Source organism: Manis javanica, chromosome 5 (assembly GCF_040802235.1).
Source record: "Manis javanica isolate MJ-LG chromosome 5, MJ_LKY, whole genome shotgun sequence".
NCBI classification, from domain to species: Eukaryota; Metazoa; Chordata; class Mammalia; order Pholidota; family Manidae; genus Manis; species Manis javanica.
This window is the reverse complement of record NC_133160.1, coordinates 92,194,650-92,211,236: the sequence shown is the minus strand read 5'-3', so window position 1 is coordinate 92,211,236 and position 16,587 is coordinate 92,194,650. Positions and strand designations below refer to the sequence as shown.

Genomic DNA, 16,587 nt, shown 5'->3' with positions numbered 1-16,587 from the left:
TTCTAGTGAAACAGTAGCCATATGGAAAACAATGAAATCAGTACATCATGAGATTGTGAACAAAATGTAGGAGCCTAGAAACAGAAGATTCTTATTTCATATAAGAATCAGTATTACCATTAGTTGTCTTTGCAGAGTAAGTAGTCGTTCTATAGATGGAAAATGCACAAGAAGCATTTTAGGCAGGAAGAACTTAATTAGTACAGTTGTGCAAATGTAGAGGTATGCCTGGGAAATAGTTAGTAATCTAGTGGGACCGACATATGGTATGGTGTGAGAAAGTCAATCTATCATCTATCCATCTATCTACTAGTATGTAATAAAATGATAGAAATAATTGATTAACAGTTAAAACTATTTACTGTATTTTTAGATCCAACCTTGAAACTAAACATACCATTTTTAGATAATATGTGTGAGGAAGATAAATTCTTAAAATTATGCTACCATAAATAGCATAAAGAATAAATTTCAGGACTTAATTCTAGGTTAAGATGACACTGTCTTATATTGAGACTGGTCATTTGGTACCATCTTTGCTCACAGTCAGGCATATTCTTCGATGATGGTGATAATCTTAAGCACTTTTATAATCAGTTATTTAAATATAAAAATTACCTTCCTTTTCTCATTAATTTTTCTTAGAGTAATATTAAGAAAAGACAGGAACCAAAACCTGTAAAATTTTAGGGCTTATTAAAACTCTTCCATTGCAATACATACTTAAAGACCAGTAAATTGAGTTTCTGGCTTACAGAGTAGAGAAATTGGAGCATAAAGAGCCTCTGGTGCCTAATGGTATACATGCTTATCAGAGAAAAGAATGGGCTCAGCAAGGTGGTTTGAAAGTTCTAGCAGGAAAGTATAGCTAGCTGTCTTTATATCTTTAGCAAGGGCTTCCCAGAAAGAACACTTGGAATGACAGCTAGCTTGCTGATTTGGGTTATCAGAAATTGCAGTCAGATTTTATCCAAATGTAGTAAGGCCTAAAAAGTGGCAATTCTTTACATTGATAGGTACAGCTGAGTAGATAAAAGAAGCTGGATAAAAGAAGGAAAGCCAGAATACCAATCTAACATTCTGCTGGGCATGTATACATTACTCAGGAAGAGGAGAGGACTCTGAACCAAACTGAGGTCACACTAACATTAAGGGGGCAGACAGAGGAGAAAATGATAACTTCAGAGACTGAACTTCAAAAGATGCTCAGAGACTGGTGTTTTGAAGTCAAGAGAAGATACTATCAAAAAAGAAAAGAGCCTTTTGCTATAAAGATATAGGTAAGAGGACTGAGAAACATGCATTGGATTTTTCAAGATATCATTTAAGACCTTGCCAGGGTAATTTTGATTGAGTTTTAAGAGGACTTGGTTAGATTGTGGTTTTAAGAGTAATTAAGTGGTTAAGAAACAAGACACAAAATTAGTAACCAAAGTCAACTTTGCTTTAACTGTTCGAAGAATCCTATTGTCTTTCACAAGATAAGCTAGACCAAATGCTGTTATATGGCAAAGAGATTATTCTTTTAAGAAAAAAAAATTAATTGGGTTATTTAATACTTCATGGTGTACTAGTACATCCCATGATAATTATCATTATCAACTTAACACCCCCCACTACCAGCCAGAAGCTGGGAAATTTTCTGTTAAAACAATTTCACTCTCTTAAATCATAAGTAAATTTAAAATACAGGAATCTGGATTTACATAAAAAATTTGGATACTAAGAATTCACTACTTATATACTGCCATGATTTGAGGGAGTCCAAATACAATACCCTCTATTCTTCACCCAAGCTCATAATCACTGCTTTCATAATCACAATCATAAGCAAATAAGTCCTCTGATAGAATTAAAAATAACTGCTTTAAAATTTGTGAAGTCTAGAATAAAAGATAGGACTTAATTATATAGCCATGGGGACTGCTGTTAATACTTACAGGCTAAATAGACATATTTACTAATCTTGTCACTGTTACAGCTGTACAGCTAAAGGTATGGAGAAACAGAATTCTTCCCACTGCTAAAAGTTGAGGAACCGAGAAGGGGCAGAGTCATGCATATTCATTTCTTCTTTCTCAATATATTAATCAGGGAAATAATTCCTCTCCTGGAGAACAGAGGTGGTGGTGGGCAGTTGCCAAGTAAGGAGGCAGAAATGACCAGAAGTGTCAGTGTAATAGAAATTCCTTCATCAAGAAGCTTGTGGCCATTGAGAAAGGAGTGCCTGCCCCAATCGTTTTATTTTCCAATATGTTCTTTTAAAATTGAGGTATAATTTACACACACTAAAATGCACAGATTAAATGTATAGTTTGATAAACTTTGATAAATGTATATATTCATTTAATTACTATTTCAGTCAAGATGTGGAACATTTTAATACTTCATTTTATAAAATGATGCACAGGAATATTTCTTTAAGTAGTAACTTTTTCGTTCATTTAAAAAGTCTAAAATCATATTAAATTTGTAATAATTCTCTTGACAGCTTTGGTTATCTGTGGATGAAGAATTTAATGACCTTTACCTAAAAAGATCTCACATCATTAACAGGCATATAATTATTCCCATTAAGAGACTGAATCTTTTTTAATTGAGAAGAAATATTTTAAAAGTAAGATGTCCTATATAGTTTTTAGTTATGTATTTTATATTCTTAAATATTTAATTTGATTCCATTGATCCTTCTTAAAATATGAGATCCTGTATTTATAATTCTGTAAATGCATAAAAGGTGCTAAGCAGATCACATTTGTCTTCCTTTCCTGATTGGCACACTTTTGACTTTTAAGTGTGTGATACAAAAGATGGTAACTAGACAGCTTTCTGAAAAAAAAGAATTCATTCCCTTACTCACTTAATTTGATAAATATATCCTGGATACCTCCTGTGTACCAAGTGGTAGCTACAATGCAATGATGTAATTAATAAGGTGTCCTATACAATATAGTGGGGGAGCATAGGTTAGCAATTAAACAAAAAAGCACGTAACTACAAATTGTGAATAGTGCTGTGGAAGATGGCTGCAGTGATAGAGAATTATCCTGGAGGACTAAGGAAGGTGGAAAGACTTAGAATGGGCAAGAGTGGTCTTTGGGGTGACATCCAGGCTGAGACTTGATGAGAAGGGGATGTCAAGCAAGGGAGACTGGGTAAAGGAAAGGAAAAAATTAGATCCAGATGCTTAGTTAGTATTAAGTCAGTCTTAACTGCTTTTATTACTTGTTGACTGATCATTTGTGAATTGCTTTAGTTTGGATATGTTTTATTTTTTCCTCAGTGTTGTGCAATAATTACTTTTTATTACTTTTAATAATATGAGCTTAGGTATCATATGTTATTTATGCTTTAATTTAAAAAATCAACTTAATATGCACTTAATAAGATTTATCATGTATATCTGAGATTTCATAATCTACTACTTCTTGTTAGCTTATAGAAGACATAGAAAAAATCAAGTTCCCAAAACTATTTGGTCCCTCTTAAGAAAGTAAATATTAATCTTGGTTGTGAATGATAACCTGGGATTTTTAATTAAATGTAGGTTTATGATTACTAGATTAGTCACAGGTTGTATACTAGGCATCACTAGAGCATGTTGATATTACTTGATGTAAATCTTTAAGTCTACTTTTTCTCAGTTGACATGGAAAGTAAACTATCTCTCATTTTATAACAGAGAATTCTGTCATATTTTTAGAATTGTCATGAGCTACAATGTACAAAAGTCTATTAAACTATTTACTTTTGAAATAAGAATATGCCTGAAATTCTAATTCTAGAGCAGCAATTCTAGGGGTTCTTGGATTCCTCTTATAGTGATCATGACTTTGAATACCATCAACACATTGTCTTTTTCACTGTTTTGACATTCAAATTGACAGTGGTGCAAAAGCAGTTGTGAGTAAGAAACTGCTGGTGTTTTGTAGCACCGAATCATAGTGGTAGTTATGGTATTCTTCACCATCACATACTTCAAGTAAAACAAAACAAAACAAAACAAAACAAAACAAAACAAAACAAAACAGTTTCACTTAAGAATGTCCATAATGAAACAGGAAAAAAATGTTTTTAAAAATCTCAACCTTTGGGTACACATTTAAAAAATATTCTATGTGATGAAGTGGGCAGTATACAAAAAACACTTTCATTACTTTGTGAGATCTGATGGTCATTTGGAAGAAAAAGCACTTGTGCAATTATTTGAGTTGTGAGCTGACCAAGGTACATTTTTTTCCCATGGAATAACCTTTGTTAGAAAAAACTGACAGATAAACTGGTCTTATATTTAGCAGACATTGTCTCACAAATGAATGATGTTAATTTGTCATTTAAGGAAAGCAACTGGTAGTATTTGTTGCTGGTGATAAAATTAGAGTTTTTAAGAGGAAATGAGAATTTTGGAAAACTTCTATCACCTTGAGCTTGACAGCTTTCCAATAGTTAAAAAGAGTCTTAATAAGATAAGTGATGTCTTTTTATTTTATGTCTTTCAAATACACCATAGGATGCCAAAACTGAAAAAAAGATATTTGCAAAGCTATATAATTTTCTTGTGGACTGTTAGCTTTTTTCAATTAACCATGGCTGGTTCCCTTGAACAAGCTAAGTAAGTTAAAAGAATTCTAAAAAAGATGTTCTGTGATAAAATCTGGAATATTCCTGGTATCTTACATATACAGAATGAATATTTCATAATCTGAGTTGAATAGATAAAATTTTATATAAAAAATTTGTAATAGTACAGTCTATTGTCATTTTGAAATATATTTAGAAGATAATTCACTATACTGAGATGCCCTTTGTTAATGGTAACTGTTTATTATGTGACATGATGGTCATATGTTAGTGGGGTTACTGATTTCTCTTTTTTCTGTAAACAGATAATCTCAGTGATACCTTGAAGAAGCTGAAGATAACAGCTGTTGACAGAACTGAGGATAGTTTAGAAGGATGCTTGGATTGTCTGCTTCAAGCCCTGGCTCAGAATAGTAAGTTCCATTAAGTTTCAAATGCTGGACAAAAAAAATCAGAATCAATAGTCATTCAGAATTGGTATATAGTTAAGCACATAAGCTGCATTCACATAACTTGAATTCTTTTGAATCCTATCCCTGAATGCTGAGGTTGTTTTCCATGTTCCACCCTCCTACACTCCTTCCTCACCCCCAAAGTACAAAAGCCAAGTTGATAGGCAAAAGAAAGGAGGAATTGATTGTTGGTGATGACATTACCACCAGTTCCAGACAGAGGCCATTATTTCATTCCAACAGATAAGCACCAATAGTTGTTTTTCCTCTTAACACCTACATTTGCTCTTTAAAAAATTCTGTGTGTTTGTATTTTCAGAGACTGGGGAGGAGAAACAGAAGGAAACTTAAAACACCAGAAATTTTTTTTTCTGCAATTTTAGCTTATTTTTAATAATTTCACTTTAAAATATTCTGTATACTTAGGTATAATTGGAAAGAGCCATCAGTAGTCATCTAAAAATCCCTTAAAATTGAGGGAAGATTTGATCTTTGGTGGTATGGCAAATAATACTAGGGATAAGAATCACACAACTCTTCACTGACTAAACACATTACATTGTTATATTTGATCCATCATATTTTTGTTCATTAATTTCTATTATTATGGTGAATAATCCATTTCTATTCTGTCATCATAAAGGTAGGTAGAATTATAAAAAATCTAATTAGGTGAATCCATCCTGGCTTTTGTTTTTTCTAGAGCCCTTCTAGTTTCATAATTTTTCCTTAGTGTCAGTTATTTTAACTAAAAATATCACTGTTTGCACCAGAATTGCACCTGACCAAGAAAGACTGATTTTTCCTTTCTATACAAGTGTAAAATGGTAATATGTGTAATGGAAATTTAAACCTAACATTTTATTTTACTGTCTGCTAACCTGTCATTGGAAAGGACATTGCTGAAAGGAGTGAAATTATGCTTTTAAAATTTTTACATTGTGAGACTTTAGTGTATTTGAATTGTATATTACAAATGATCGTAATCTGAACTCAGAATTTTTACTTTGATGTAAGACTTCAATGTGGTTTTCATAAGTTTTTGATAACATTAAGTATATATGTCAGAATTTTAAACAAGAGTCAGAAAATTTGTGTACTTACTAGATTTTATGGAAACATTTTTTTGAAGCAAGCATTTTGTGTAAATCTGATCTAAATTAATATAGAAGCATTCATTCATTCATATGAATACCTCATATTCTCAGTTTTAAAAGTTTCTAGTAAATATATGAAGGCTACTAGCCAAAAAAATTAGTCTCTGTTTATTCGGGTCTCTCTTATTTCAGAGAGTAGTTAGAAGATTTTCAGTAAATATTTATTGAGTTGTAGTATGATCACTCTATTTCATGCTTATTTGAAAATGTAAAACAATAGTCCACACATTTTCATCCCTAAAAATTGACAGAAATTGTCCTTAAACATCTAAATCACCTTATAAGACAAACTACATGCATAAATAAGAGTCCCAAAGATGTGGAAAATTAACGGTCCATTCATAATAAAAATTTAATTCCATTATTGGAGCATGGGGATCACAAAACAATGCTAGCATGATCAACAACACACCTTAAATTCTTTTCCTGAAGGATTACGCTGTTTTCCTGTATCTCATTGCCTTATTTACCTTTATATGCACCACAGAGGCAATAGGTTTCTTTGCAAGCTGCATTAACATTGTTTAGTTAATTGTCTGATGACAATTGCTATTTCATACAAAAGTCACATAATTATTTATTTTCTATAGGACAACCCCATGAGAAATCATCAATTATCTGTCTTTGAAGAAGAAAGCATTTAGTGTATAGCTCCATATTCCTAACCTTATAATAATACCTGTTGAATTCTTAGTTTATTTCTTAGCCCTTCTTCTTTATTTTTTTCATTACATTGATGTGTGGCTACTTTCTAGGCTAATCTTAAGCTATCAAGTTATGTAAACAAGCTGCTAATTTAGATCACTGTGAGTCTTGTGTAGTAATAACTTTCTGTTGTCATTTACTTTTAGTCTGCTTTAGGTCTTTAATATTTACTTAACTGTCATGTATCAAAATTATTTCCTAAGTAAGGGACTTTGGAACTTATTATCAACTATTTTTCAATAGCAATCTTAAATCTGCAGTTACTGAGCATGAAAGATTGCTGCTGTTTTTATGGAAACAAAAAATTATTTTACTTTGTATTCCTTCATAATAATATCTAGACACATTTTTTTACCCTGTTATCAAATGTATCACAGAAGTGATAGGTTTCTTTGCAAGGTGAATTTATTATGTTGTTCATCTCCTTTACATATTTTTCTATTATGTGACTTTTTTAGTTATTGTGTCCATAGCCCATGAGGGCTTATGACTGATGCTAATCATAAATCACCAAAGGTTCAGTTGTTACTAAATGAACATAGCATTTGAAGAATAAAGGAGGTTAGACTAAACTAGAGAAAATGGTCAGCTAGAAAGACATTGACAATTCTTGATGAATTCAGACTCTTCAATTGCTATAGAATAGTGGTGGCCATCTTAATCTGATTTTTCCCACATATTCTCTAAAAATGCATACAAATCAACAGACATAAATATAATCAAGTAATATAATGTTTGCCATGAGCATAACTAAGATATAGACTAAGAACTTCAAAGTATTATGGAAAATAATAAATATCAAAGTCTAGCCTACCCAACTTTAGAGCCCATAACCGACTGTTTATAGAGAGACTGTAGAGACTATATGGAAAAGACAAGAGAGAAATTGATTGAACCAGGAACTCAGGGGTGATAGTACAAAATTAAAATTGCTTTTAGAAAGTAAAAGTCCTGCATTAGTGGGAAAATACTAAGATCTAATTGGTCTTAGATTCAGTTAGAGCATTGGTTTTTGGGAAATTAAAAGGAAGAGACTTACAAGGATTTAGGATGCTAGGCAAAAGATTAGGACAGTGCCATTGCTGGGGATGAATTTGTTCTACCTTGTAGACTTGGTGGTGAAAGGAAAGAAGGAAACAAGGTGGGGAAATTAAGTGTTCTGTATAAATAGAGAAAGCATAAAATTAGAATACTAATAACCCCCTTCAGTTTGAGTACAGAATAGGGAGCTTTTGAACTAGAAAGCTAGGTATTAATCCCAAGTCTTTATTTACACTTACTGCATGCAATTTCTATTGCTAATGAAGGAAAATGAAAACTATATGCTAAATAAGAAATTGCAGATGATGTATATACAAAGGTGCCACAAGGAACAAAATAGAAAATAAGGTTCAAAACATTTTAGCTATTAAAAGATTTTCTCCTAAACCAACAATGAGGTAGTTATCTTTAACAGAATACCATGACCTATATTAAACATCCTTAGGCCTTTGCAGAAATGAAAAGAAAAAAAAATCTCTCAAGTAAGAATCTTAGAAACTTGGAACTGAAGTGGATAAATACGAGGAAGATGTGAAGTAAAAGTTAAAAGTTAACTAGAAGAGGGTGGAGCCAAGATGGCGGCATGAGTAGAGCAGCAGCAATCTCCTCCCAAAACCATATGTATTTTTGAAAATACAACAAATACAACTCTTCCTAAAAGACAGACCAGAAGACACAGGACAACAGCCAGACTACATCCACACCTGCGAGAACCCAGCGCCTCACGAAGGGGGTAAGATACAAGCTGCGGCCCGGCGGGATCCGAGTGCCCCACACCCCAGCTCCCGGCGGGAGGAGAGGAGTCAGAGCAGGAAGGGAGAGGGAGCCCAGGACAGCTAAGTAGCCAGCCCTAGCCATCCGCACCAGAGTGCAGACACACAGTGCATGTGTGGGGTGCTGGATACTAGGGAAACAGGACAGTAAGACCTGTGAGCAGGTCCCCGCAGCCGGCTCCCCTGGCACAAAGAAAAGCGAGTGCTTTTTGAACGTCTTAAAGGGACAGTGACCCCACAGATGGTTGGAAGCATCCCGGGACACTTAGCCCAGCAACTGGGAATCCCGGGGAACTCCAGGCACCCTAACCCCCTGGGCAGCAACGCAGCTCAGAGGCCCCTCATGAACATAAACAGCCTCCCGGCTGTTTCCCCTCTGACACGGCTCTGCCATATTGGAGCAGCAGCCTGAGGCAGGCCACGCCAACAGCAACCACGGAGCTAAACTCTACAGTGGCTGGGCAAGAGTCAGAAGCCACATGTGTACGCAGCTGCCCAGCACAAGCCATTAGAGGTCGCTGTTCTCCCAGGAGAGGAAGGCCACAAACCAGCAAGAAGGGACATTCACCCAGCCAACACACGTGCCAGCTCCAAAAACTGTCTCTATCGCCATGAAAGGCAGAAGAATTTGATACAGACCAAAATTAGAGTTAACCCCTAAGAAGGAGATAGACCTAACCAGTCTTCCTGAAAAAGAATTCAAAATAAAGGTCATAACCATGCTGACGGAGCTGCAGAGAAATATACAAGAGCTAAGGGATGATGTCCGGAGGGAGATTACATAAATGAAACAATCTCTGGAAGGATTTATAAGCAGAATGGATAAGATGCAAGAGGCCATTGATGGAATAGAAACCAGAGAACAGGAACGCATAGAAGCTGACCCAGAGAGAGATAAAAGAATCTCCAGGAATGAAACAATATTAAGAGAACTGTGTGACCAATCCAAAAGGAACAATATCTGCATTATAGGTACCAGAGGAAGAGGAGAGAGTAAAAGGGATAGAAAGTGTCTTTGAAGAAATAATTGATGAGAACTTCCCCAAACTGGGGGAGGAAATAGTTGCTCAGACTACAGAGGCACACACAACTCCCGAGAGATGGAACCCAAAGAGGTCAACACCAAGACACATAATAATTAAAATGGCAAAGATCAAGGACAAGGACAGAGTTTTAAAGGCAGCCAGAGAGAGGAAAAAGGTCACCTACAAAGGAAAACCCATCAGGCTATCATCAGACTTCTCAACAGAAACCTTACAGGCCAGAAGAGAATGGCATGATATATTTAATGCAATGAAACAGAAAGGCCTTGAACCAAGAAGACTATATCAAGCACAATTATCATTTAAATATGAAGGAGGGATTAAACAATTCCCAGACAAGCAAAACTTGAGGGAATTTGTATCCCACAAACCACCTCTACAGGGTATTTTAGAGGGACTGTTCTAGATGGGAACACTCCTAAGATTAAACAGATGTCAGCAGAGAAAATAAAATCACAGCAAAGAAAGCAGACCAACCAAATACTAACTAAAGGCAACAAATAAAATCAACTACCCACAAAAGCAATTAAAGGAAACACAAAAGAGCACAGAATAAAACAACCAACATATAAAGAATGGAGGAGGAGGAATAAGAAGATAAGAAGGGAGAGAAATAAAGAATCACCAGACAGTGTTTATAACAGCTCAATAAGCCAGTTAAGTTAGACAGTAAGATACTAAAGAAGCTAACCTTGAACCGTTGGTAACCACGAATCTAAAGCCTGCAATGGCAATAAGTACCTACCTTTCAATAGTCACCCTAAATGTAAATGGATTGAATGCACCAATCAAAAGACACAGAGTAATAGAATGGATAAAAAAGCAAGACTCATTCTATATGCTGCCTACAAGAAACTCACCTCAAACCCAAAGACATGCACAGACTAAAAGTCAAGGGATGGAAAAAGATATTTCATGCAAACAACAGGGAGAAAAAAGCATGTGTTGCAGTACTAGTATCAGACAAAATAGACTTCAAAACAAAGAAAGTAACAAGAGATAAAGAAGGACATTACATAATGGTAAAGGGCTCAGACCAACAAGAGGATATAACCATTCTAAATATATATGCACCCAACACAGGAGCACCAGCATATGTGAAACAAATACTAACAGAACTAAAGGAGGAAATAGAATGCAATGCATTCATTCTAGGAGACTTCAACACGCCACTCACCCCAAAGGATAGATCCACTGGGCAAAAAATAAGTAAGGACACAGAGGCACTGAACAACACACTAGAAAAGATGCACCTAATAGACATCTATAGAACTCTACATCCAAAAGCAACAGGATATACATTCTTCTCAAGTGCACATGGAACATTCTCCAGAATAGACCACATACCAGGCCACAAAAAAAGCTTCAGTAAATTCCAAAAGATTGAAATTCTACCAACCAACTTTTCACACCACAAAGGTATAAACCTAGAAATAAATTGTATAAAGAAAACAGAAAAGGTCACAAACACATGGACGCTTAACAACATGCTCCTAAATAATCAATGGATCAACGAACAAATTAAAATAGAGATCAAGGAATATATGGAAACAAATGACAAAAACAATACAAAGCCCCAACTTTGGTGGGATGCAGTGAAAACGGTCTTAAGAGGAAAGTATATAGCGATCCAGGCATATTTAAAGAAGGAAGAACAATCTCAAATGAATATTCTGACATCACAATTATCGAAACTGGAAAAAGAAGAACAACTGAGGCCTAAAGTCAGCAGAAGGAGGGACATAATAAAGATCCGAGAAGAAATAAACAAAATTGAGAAGAATAAAACAATAGAAAAAATCAGTGAAACCAAGAGCTGGTTCTTTGAGAAAATAAAAGGATAGATAAGCCTCTAGCCAAACTTATTAAGAGAAAAAGAGTCAACAAGCATCAACAGAATCAGAAATGAGAATGGAAAAATCACAACAGACTCCACAGAAATACAAAGAATTATTAAAGACTACTATGAAAACCTGTATGGTAAGAATCTGGAAAACCTAGAAGAAATGGACAATTTCCTAGAAAAAATGCAACCTTCCAAGACTGACCAAGGAAGAAATACTAAAGTTAAACAAACCAATTACGAGCAAAGAAATTGAAGCGGTAATCAAAAAACTATCCAAGAACAAAACCCCCGGGCCAGATGGATTTACCTCGAAATTTTATCAGACATACAGAGAAGATCTAATACCCATTCTCCTTAACGTTTTCCAAAAAAAAACAGAAGAGGAAGGAATACTCCCAAACTCATTCCATGAAGCCAACATCACTCTAATACCAAAACCAGGCAAAGACTCCACCAAAAAAGAAAATTACAGACCAATATCCCTGATGAACGTAGATGCAGAAAATACTCAATAAAATATTAGCAAACCAAATAAAAAAATGTATCAAAAGGATCATACACCATGACCAAGTGGGATTCATCCCAGGGATGCAAGGATGGTACAACATTCAAAAATCCATTAACATCATACACCACATCAAAAAAAGAAAGACAAAAACCACATGATCATCTCCATAGATGCTGAAAAAGCATTTGACAAAATTCAACATCCACTCATGATAAAAACTCTCAGCAAAATGGGCAGAGAGGGCAGGTACCTCAACATAATAAAGGCCATAAATGATTAACCCACAGCCAACATTATACTGAACAGCGAGAAGCTGAAAGTTTTTCCTCTGAGATCGGGAACTAAACAGGGATGCCCACTCTCCCCACTGTTATTTAACGTAGTACTGGAGGTCCTAGCCACGGCAATCAGACAAAACAAAGAAATACAAGGAATCCAGATTGGTAAAGAAGTTAAACTGTCACTATTTGCAGATGACATGATATTGTACATTAAAAACTCTAAAGACTCCACTCCAAAACTACTAGAACTGATATTGGAATACAGCAAAGTTGCAGGATACAAAATTAACACACAGAAATCTGTGGCTTTCCTATACACTAACAATGAGCCAATAGAAAGAGAAATCAGGAAAACAATTCCATTCGCAATTGCATCAAAAGGAATAAAATACCTAGGAATAAACCTAACCAAAGAAGTGAAAGACCTATACCCTGAAAAGTGTAAGACAGTCTTAAGAGAAATTAAAGAGGACACTAACAAACAGAAACGCATCCCATGCTCTTGGCTGGGAAGAATTAATATTGTCAAAATGGCCAACCTGCCCAAAGCAATATACAGATTTGACGCAAACCCTATCAAATTACCAACAACATTCTTCAACAAACTGGAACAAAAAGTTCAAAAATTCGTATGGAAACACCAAAGACCCCGAATAGCCAAAGCAATCCTGAGAAAGAAGAATAAAGTGGGGGGATCTCACTCCCCAACTTCAAGCTCTACTACAAAGCCATAGTAATCAAGACAATTTGGTATTGGCACAAGAACAGAGCCACAGGCCAGTGGAACAGATTAGAGACTCCAGACATTAACCCAAACATATATGGTCAATTAATATATGATAAAGGAGCCATGGACTTACAATGGGGAAATGACAGTCTCTTCAACAGATGGTGCTGGCAAAACTGGACAGCTACATGTAAGAGAATGAAACTGGATCACTGTCTAACCCCATACGCAAAAGTAAAATCAAAATGGATCAAAGAACTGAATGTACGTCATGAAACCACATAACTCTTAGAAAAAAACATAGGCAAAAATCTCTTGGACATGAATATTAGTGACTTCTTCATGAACATATCTCCCCGGGCAAGGAAAACAAAAGCAAAAATGAAAAAGTAGGGCTGCATTAAGCTGAAAAGCTTCTGTACCGCAAGGACACCATCAATAGAACAAAAACGTACCCTATAGTATGGTAGAATATATTCATAAATGACAGATCCGATAAAGGCTTGACATCCAAAATATATAAAGAGCTCACACACTTCAACAAACAAAAAACAAATAATCCAATTAAAAAATGGGCAGAGGAGCTGAACAGACAGTTCTCCAAAGAAGAAATTCAGATGGCCAACAGACACATGAAAAGATGCTCCGCATCGCTAGTTATCAGAGAAATGCAAATGAAACCACAATGAGATATCACCTCACACCAGTAAGGATGGCTACCATCCAAAAGACAAACAACAACAAATGTTGGCGAGGTTGTGGAGAAAGGGGAACCCTCCTACACTGCTGGTGTGAATGTAAATTAGTTCAACCATTGTGGAAAGCAGTATGGAGGTTCCTCAAAATGCTCTAAATAAAAATACCATTTGACCCAGGAATTCCACTTCTAGGAATTTACCCCAAGAATGCAGCAGCCCAGTTTGAAAAAGACAGATGCACCCCTATGTTTATCGCAGCACTATTCACAATAGCCAAGAAATGGAAACAAGGTAAATGTCCATCAGTAGATGAATGGATAAAGAAGATGTGGTATACATATACTCAATGGAATATTATTCAGCCATAAGAAGAAAACAAATCCTACCATTTGCAACAACATGGATGGAGCTAGAGGGTATTATGCTCAGTGAAATAAGCCAAGTCGAGAAAGACAAATACCAAATGATTTCACTCATATGGGGCATATAAGAACAAAGAAAAACTGAAGGAACAAAACAGCAGCAGAATCACAGAACCCAAGAAGGGACTAACAGTTACCAAAGTGAAAGGGACTGGGGAGAATGGGAGGGAAGGGAGGGCTAAGGGCAGGGAAGAAGAAAGTGGATATTACGATTAGCATGTATAATGTGGGGGGTGGGGGAAAGGGGAGGGCTGTGCAACACAGAGAAGACAAGTAGTGATTCTACAACATCTTACTATGCTGATGGACAGTGACTGTAATGGGGTTTGTTGGGGGGACTTGGTGAAGGGGGGAGCCTAGTAAGCATAATGTTATTCATGTAATTGTAGATTAATGATAACAAAAAAAAAACTTAACTAGAAGGAGTTGAGGAAAAATAATTATTTTAGAAATTAAGAGTAAATTTTAAGATACCAGGGAAGAATAGAGGTGATTGAAATTTAATTAAGGAGTGTTGAGGAAAACAGGCAAATGTAGGGGCCAAAATAAAGGATCAGAGAGAAAATGATTGGTATTGAAGACAGGCAAAAAGATCCACATACATGTAATTGAAATCCTTATGGAGTAAAACAAAACAGTGAGACAGGTAATATTTAAAATTATGAACTTTTCTGAATTAAAGAAAGAATGGAGTACTACAGTCGAAAAGGGCCTCCCATGTACTTGCAAAAATTGACCTGGAATAGTCAGCTCAAAGACACAGTCTAGTAAAACTTGTAAACTTTCAAGGTAAAAATAAGTACAAAAGAAAAATATCCTCAGGGCCTCCATGCAAAAAGATCCATTATTTAAAAAGGAAAGAAAATCAGATTGGCATCAGACTTCTCAACAGAAATATACAAAGCAATTCAATAATGGAGCAATTTTTTTTTTTTTACAAAAACTCAAGGAGTAAGAATTTTATATTGAGCCAAGGTGCTCAGTAAGCATCAAGGCTATAGAAAAACACTGTTGACGTGCAAGAACCCAGAAAACACTATAATCAGCCTTCCAGAGAAATCCTTTAAATTCATGCTTTCCAATACATCATTCATTCTCTGACAAAGCTATAACACATTTGAAAGAGACTACTCTGAATTTAGGTATGCTATGTGTGTAGAGTACATATTAGATTTCAAAGACTTAGTATCAAAAAAATGTAAAGTATCTCATTAACAGTTTTTAAATTTTTGATTACATATTGACTCTCATTTTTAAAATTTTGTAAAATATTTACAAATATTTGATTATTCTATTGCAGCTTTATAAGACATGATTTCTCAAACTGTGGGTGGTGGCTGATCAAAGATGTAAGAGTTGGGCCAGCCAATGTGATCTGATAGAAAGTGCTGCTTAAAAACAAAATCATCATCATCAACATCATCATCATAATCAATAAAATATAATTGTGCTATTCATTGTAGGAGAGGACAGTTTAAAAAGAGGACATTTAAAACTGTGGACTTTAAGTTTGTTATTCTAAGGTTAGATACTATGGAAAAGGCAGCAGTAGGGTCCATGATATGTTCTGTATGCTTATTCAAAAGCAGATAGAAGAGCACAGTGTATAACCAAACATTTATATCCAGGAGTTTATAAAAAGAGATGTGGAAAGGCTTGAATCTGGAAGAATGAGAAAGACCATTACGAAGTCTCTCACAGACCATGGGATTAACAGCAAGCAAGATATAACTGATGTTGGATGCTCTTTGCCCTCTGATATGATTTTGAGCACTATACTTCATTAGTGGCAAAAGAGAAAACAAAAAACAAAAAAACCCGCCACGCCTCATGTGTGCCATCTTCAAAGGGAGATAAGCCTCCATTGGTATTTGCAATTTGTGACTGAAGCATTGGCAGAGGATCTGAGTTTTCTAACATTAGCTAATAAATATACTATTTTTGCTTAAGTTTGCTAAATTTAAAAATCAACTTATGTTTCAAAAAGTGGAATATCTAAGAGAAATATGATTTGAAATGATCCTACATGCCAATTATATACTGAAAAGGATCTATCTTCATTAGTGCTGGTAATATCATTAAGGACACACTTAAGTTATTGTTGAGAGAGAAGTGTTAGGTTTGTGCTTCTGTGTCTTCCTAACATTCTTGTTTAGCAGGGTTCACAGTAACTGCATGTGCAGCTGGCTGTGGGTCTTCTGTGTGGCCTTATGCTTGATTGATATTAACTGGCTTCTCTAATCAAATAAGCACTAAAACAATATGTCCTAAATGTGTCAAAGAATATGAGGCATATAAGTTGGACTTTGAATTGATAGAATGAATTGGGAAAGAATTAATGATATTAGTGTTT

At 35.2% G+C, this 16,587-nt stretch overlaps 1 protein-coding gene across 4 annotated transcripts in view; it reads left to right on the top strand.

Moving 5' to 3' along the window:
* RAP1GDS1 (Rap1 GTPase-GDP dissociation stimulator 1) overlaps window positions 1-16,587 on the top strand; it is a 170,258-nt gene that overhangs the window by 16,630 nt on the left and 137,041 nt on the right. For all 4 annotated transcript variants that reach the window (XM_037020188.2, XM_037020187.2, XM_037020184.2 and 1 more), the window contains exon 2: window positions 4,887-4,994. In XM_037020188.2, coding sequence (XP_036876083.1) covers window positions 4,887-4,994 — 108 coding nt within the window. The remainder of the gene's footprint in view (window positions 1-4,886; window positions 4,995-16,587) is intronic.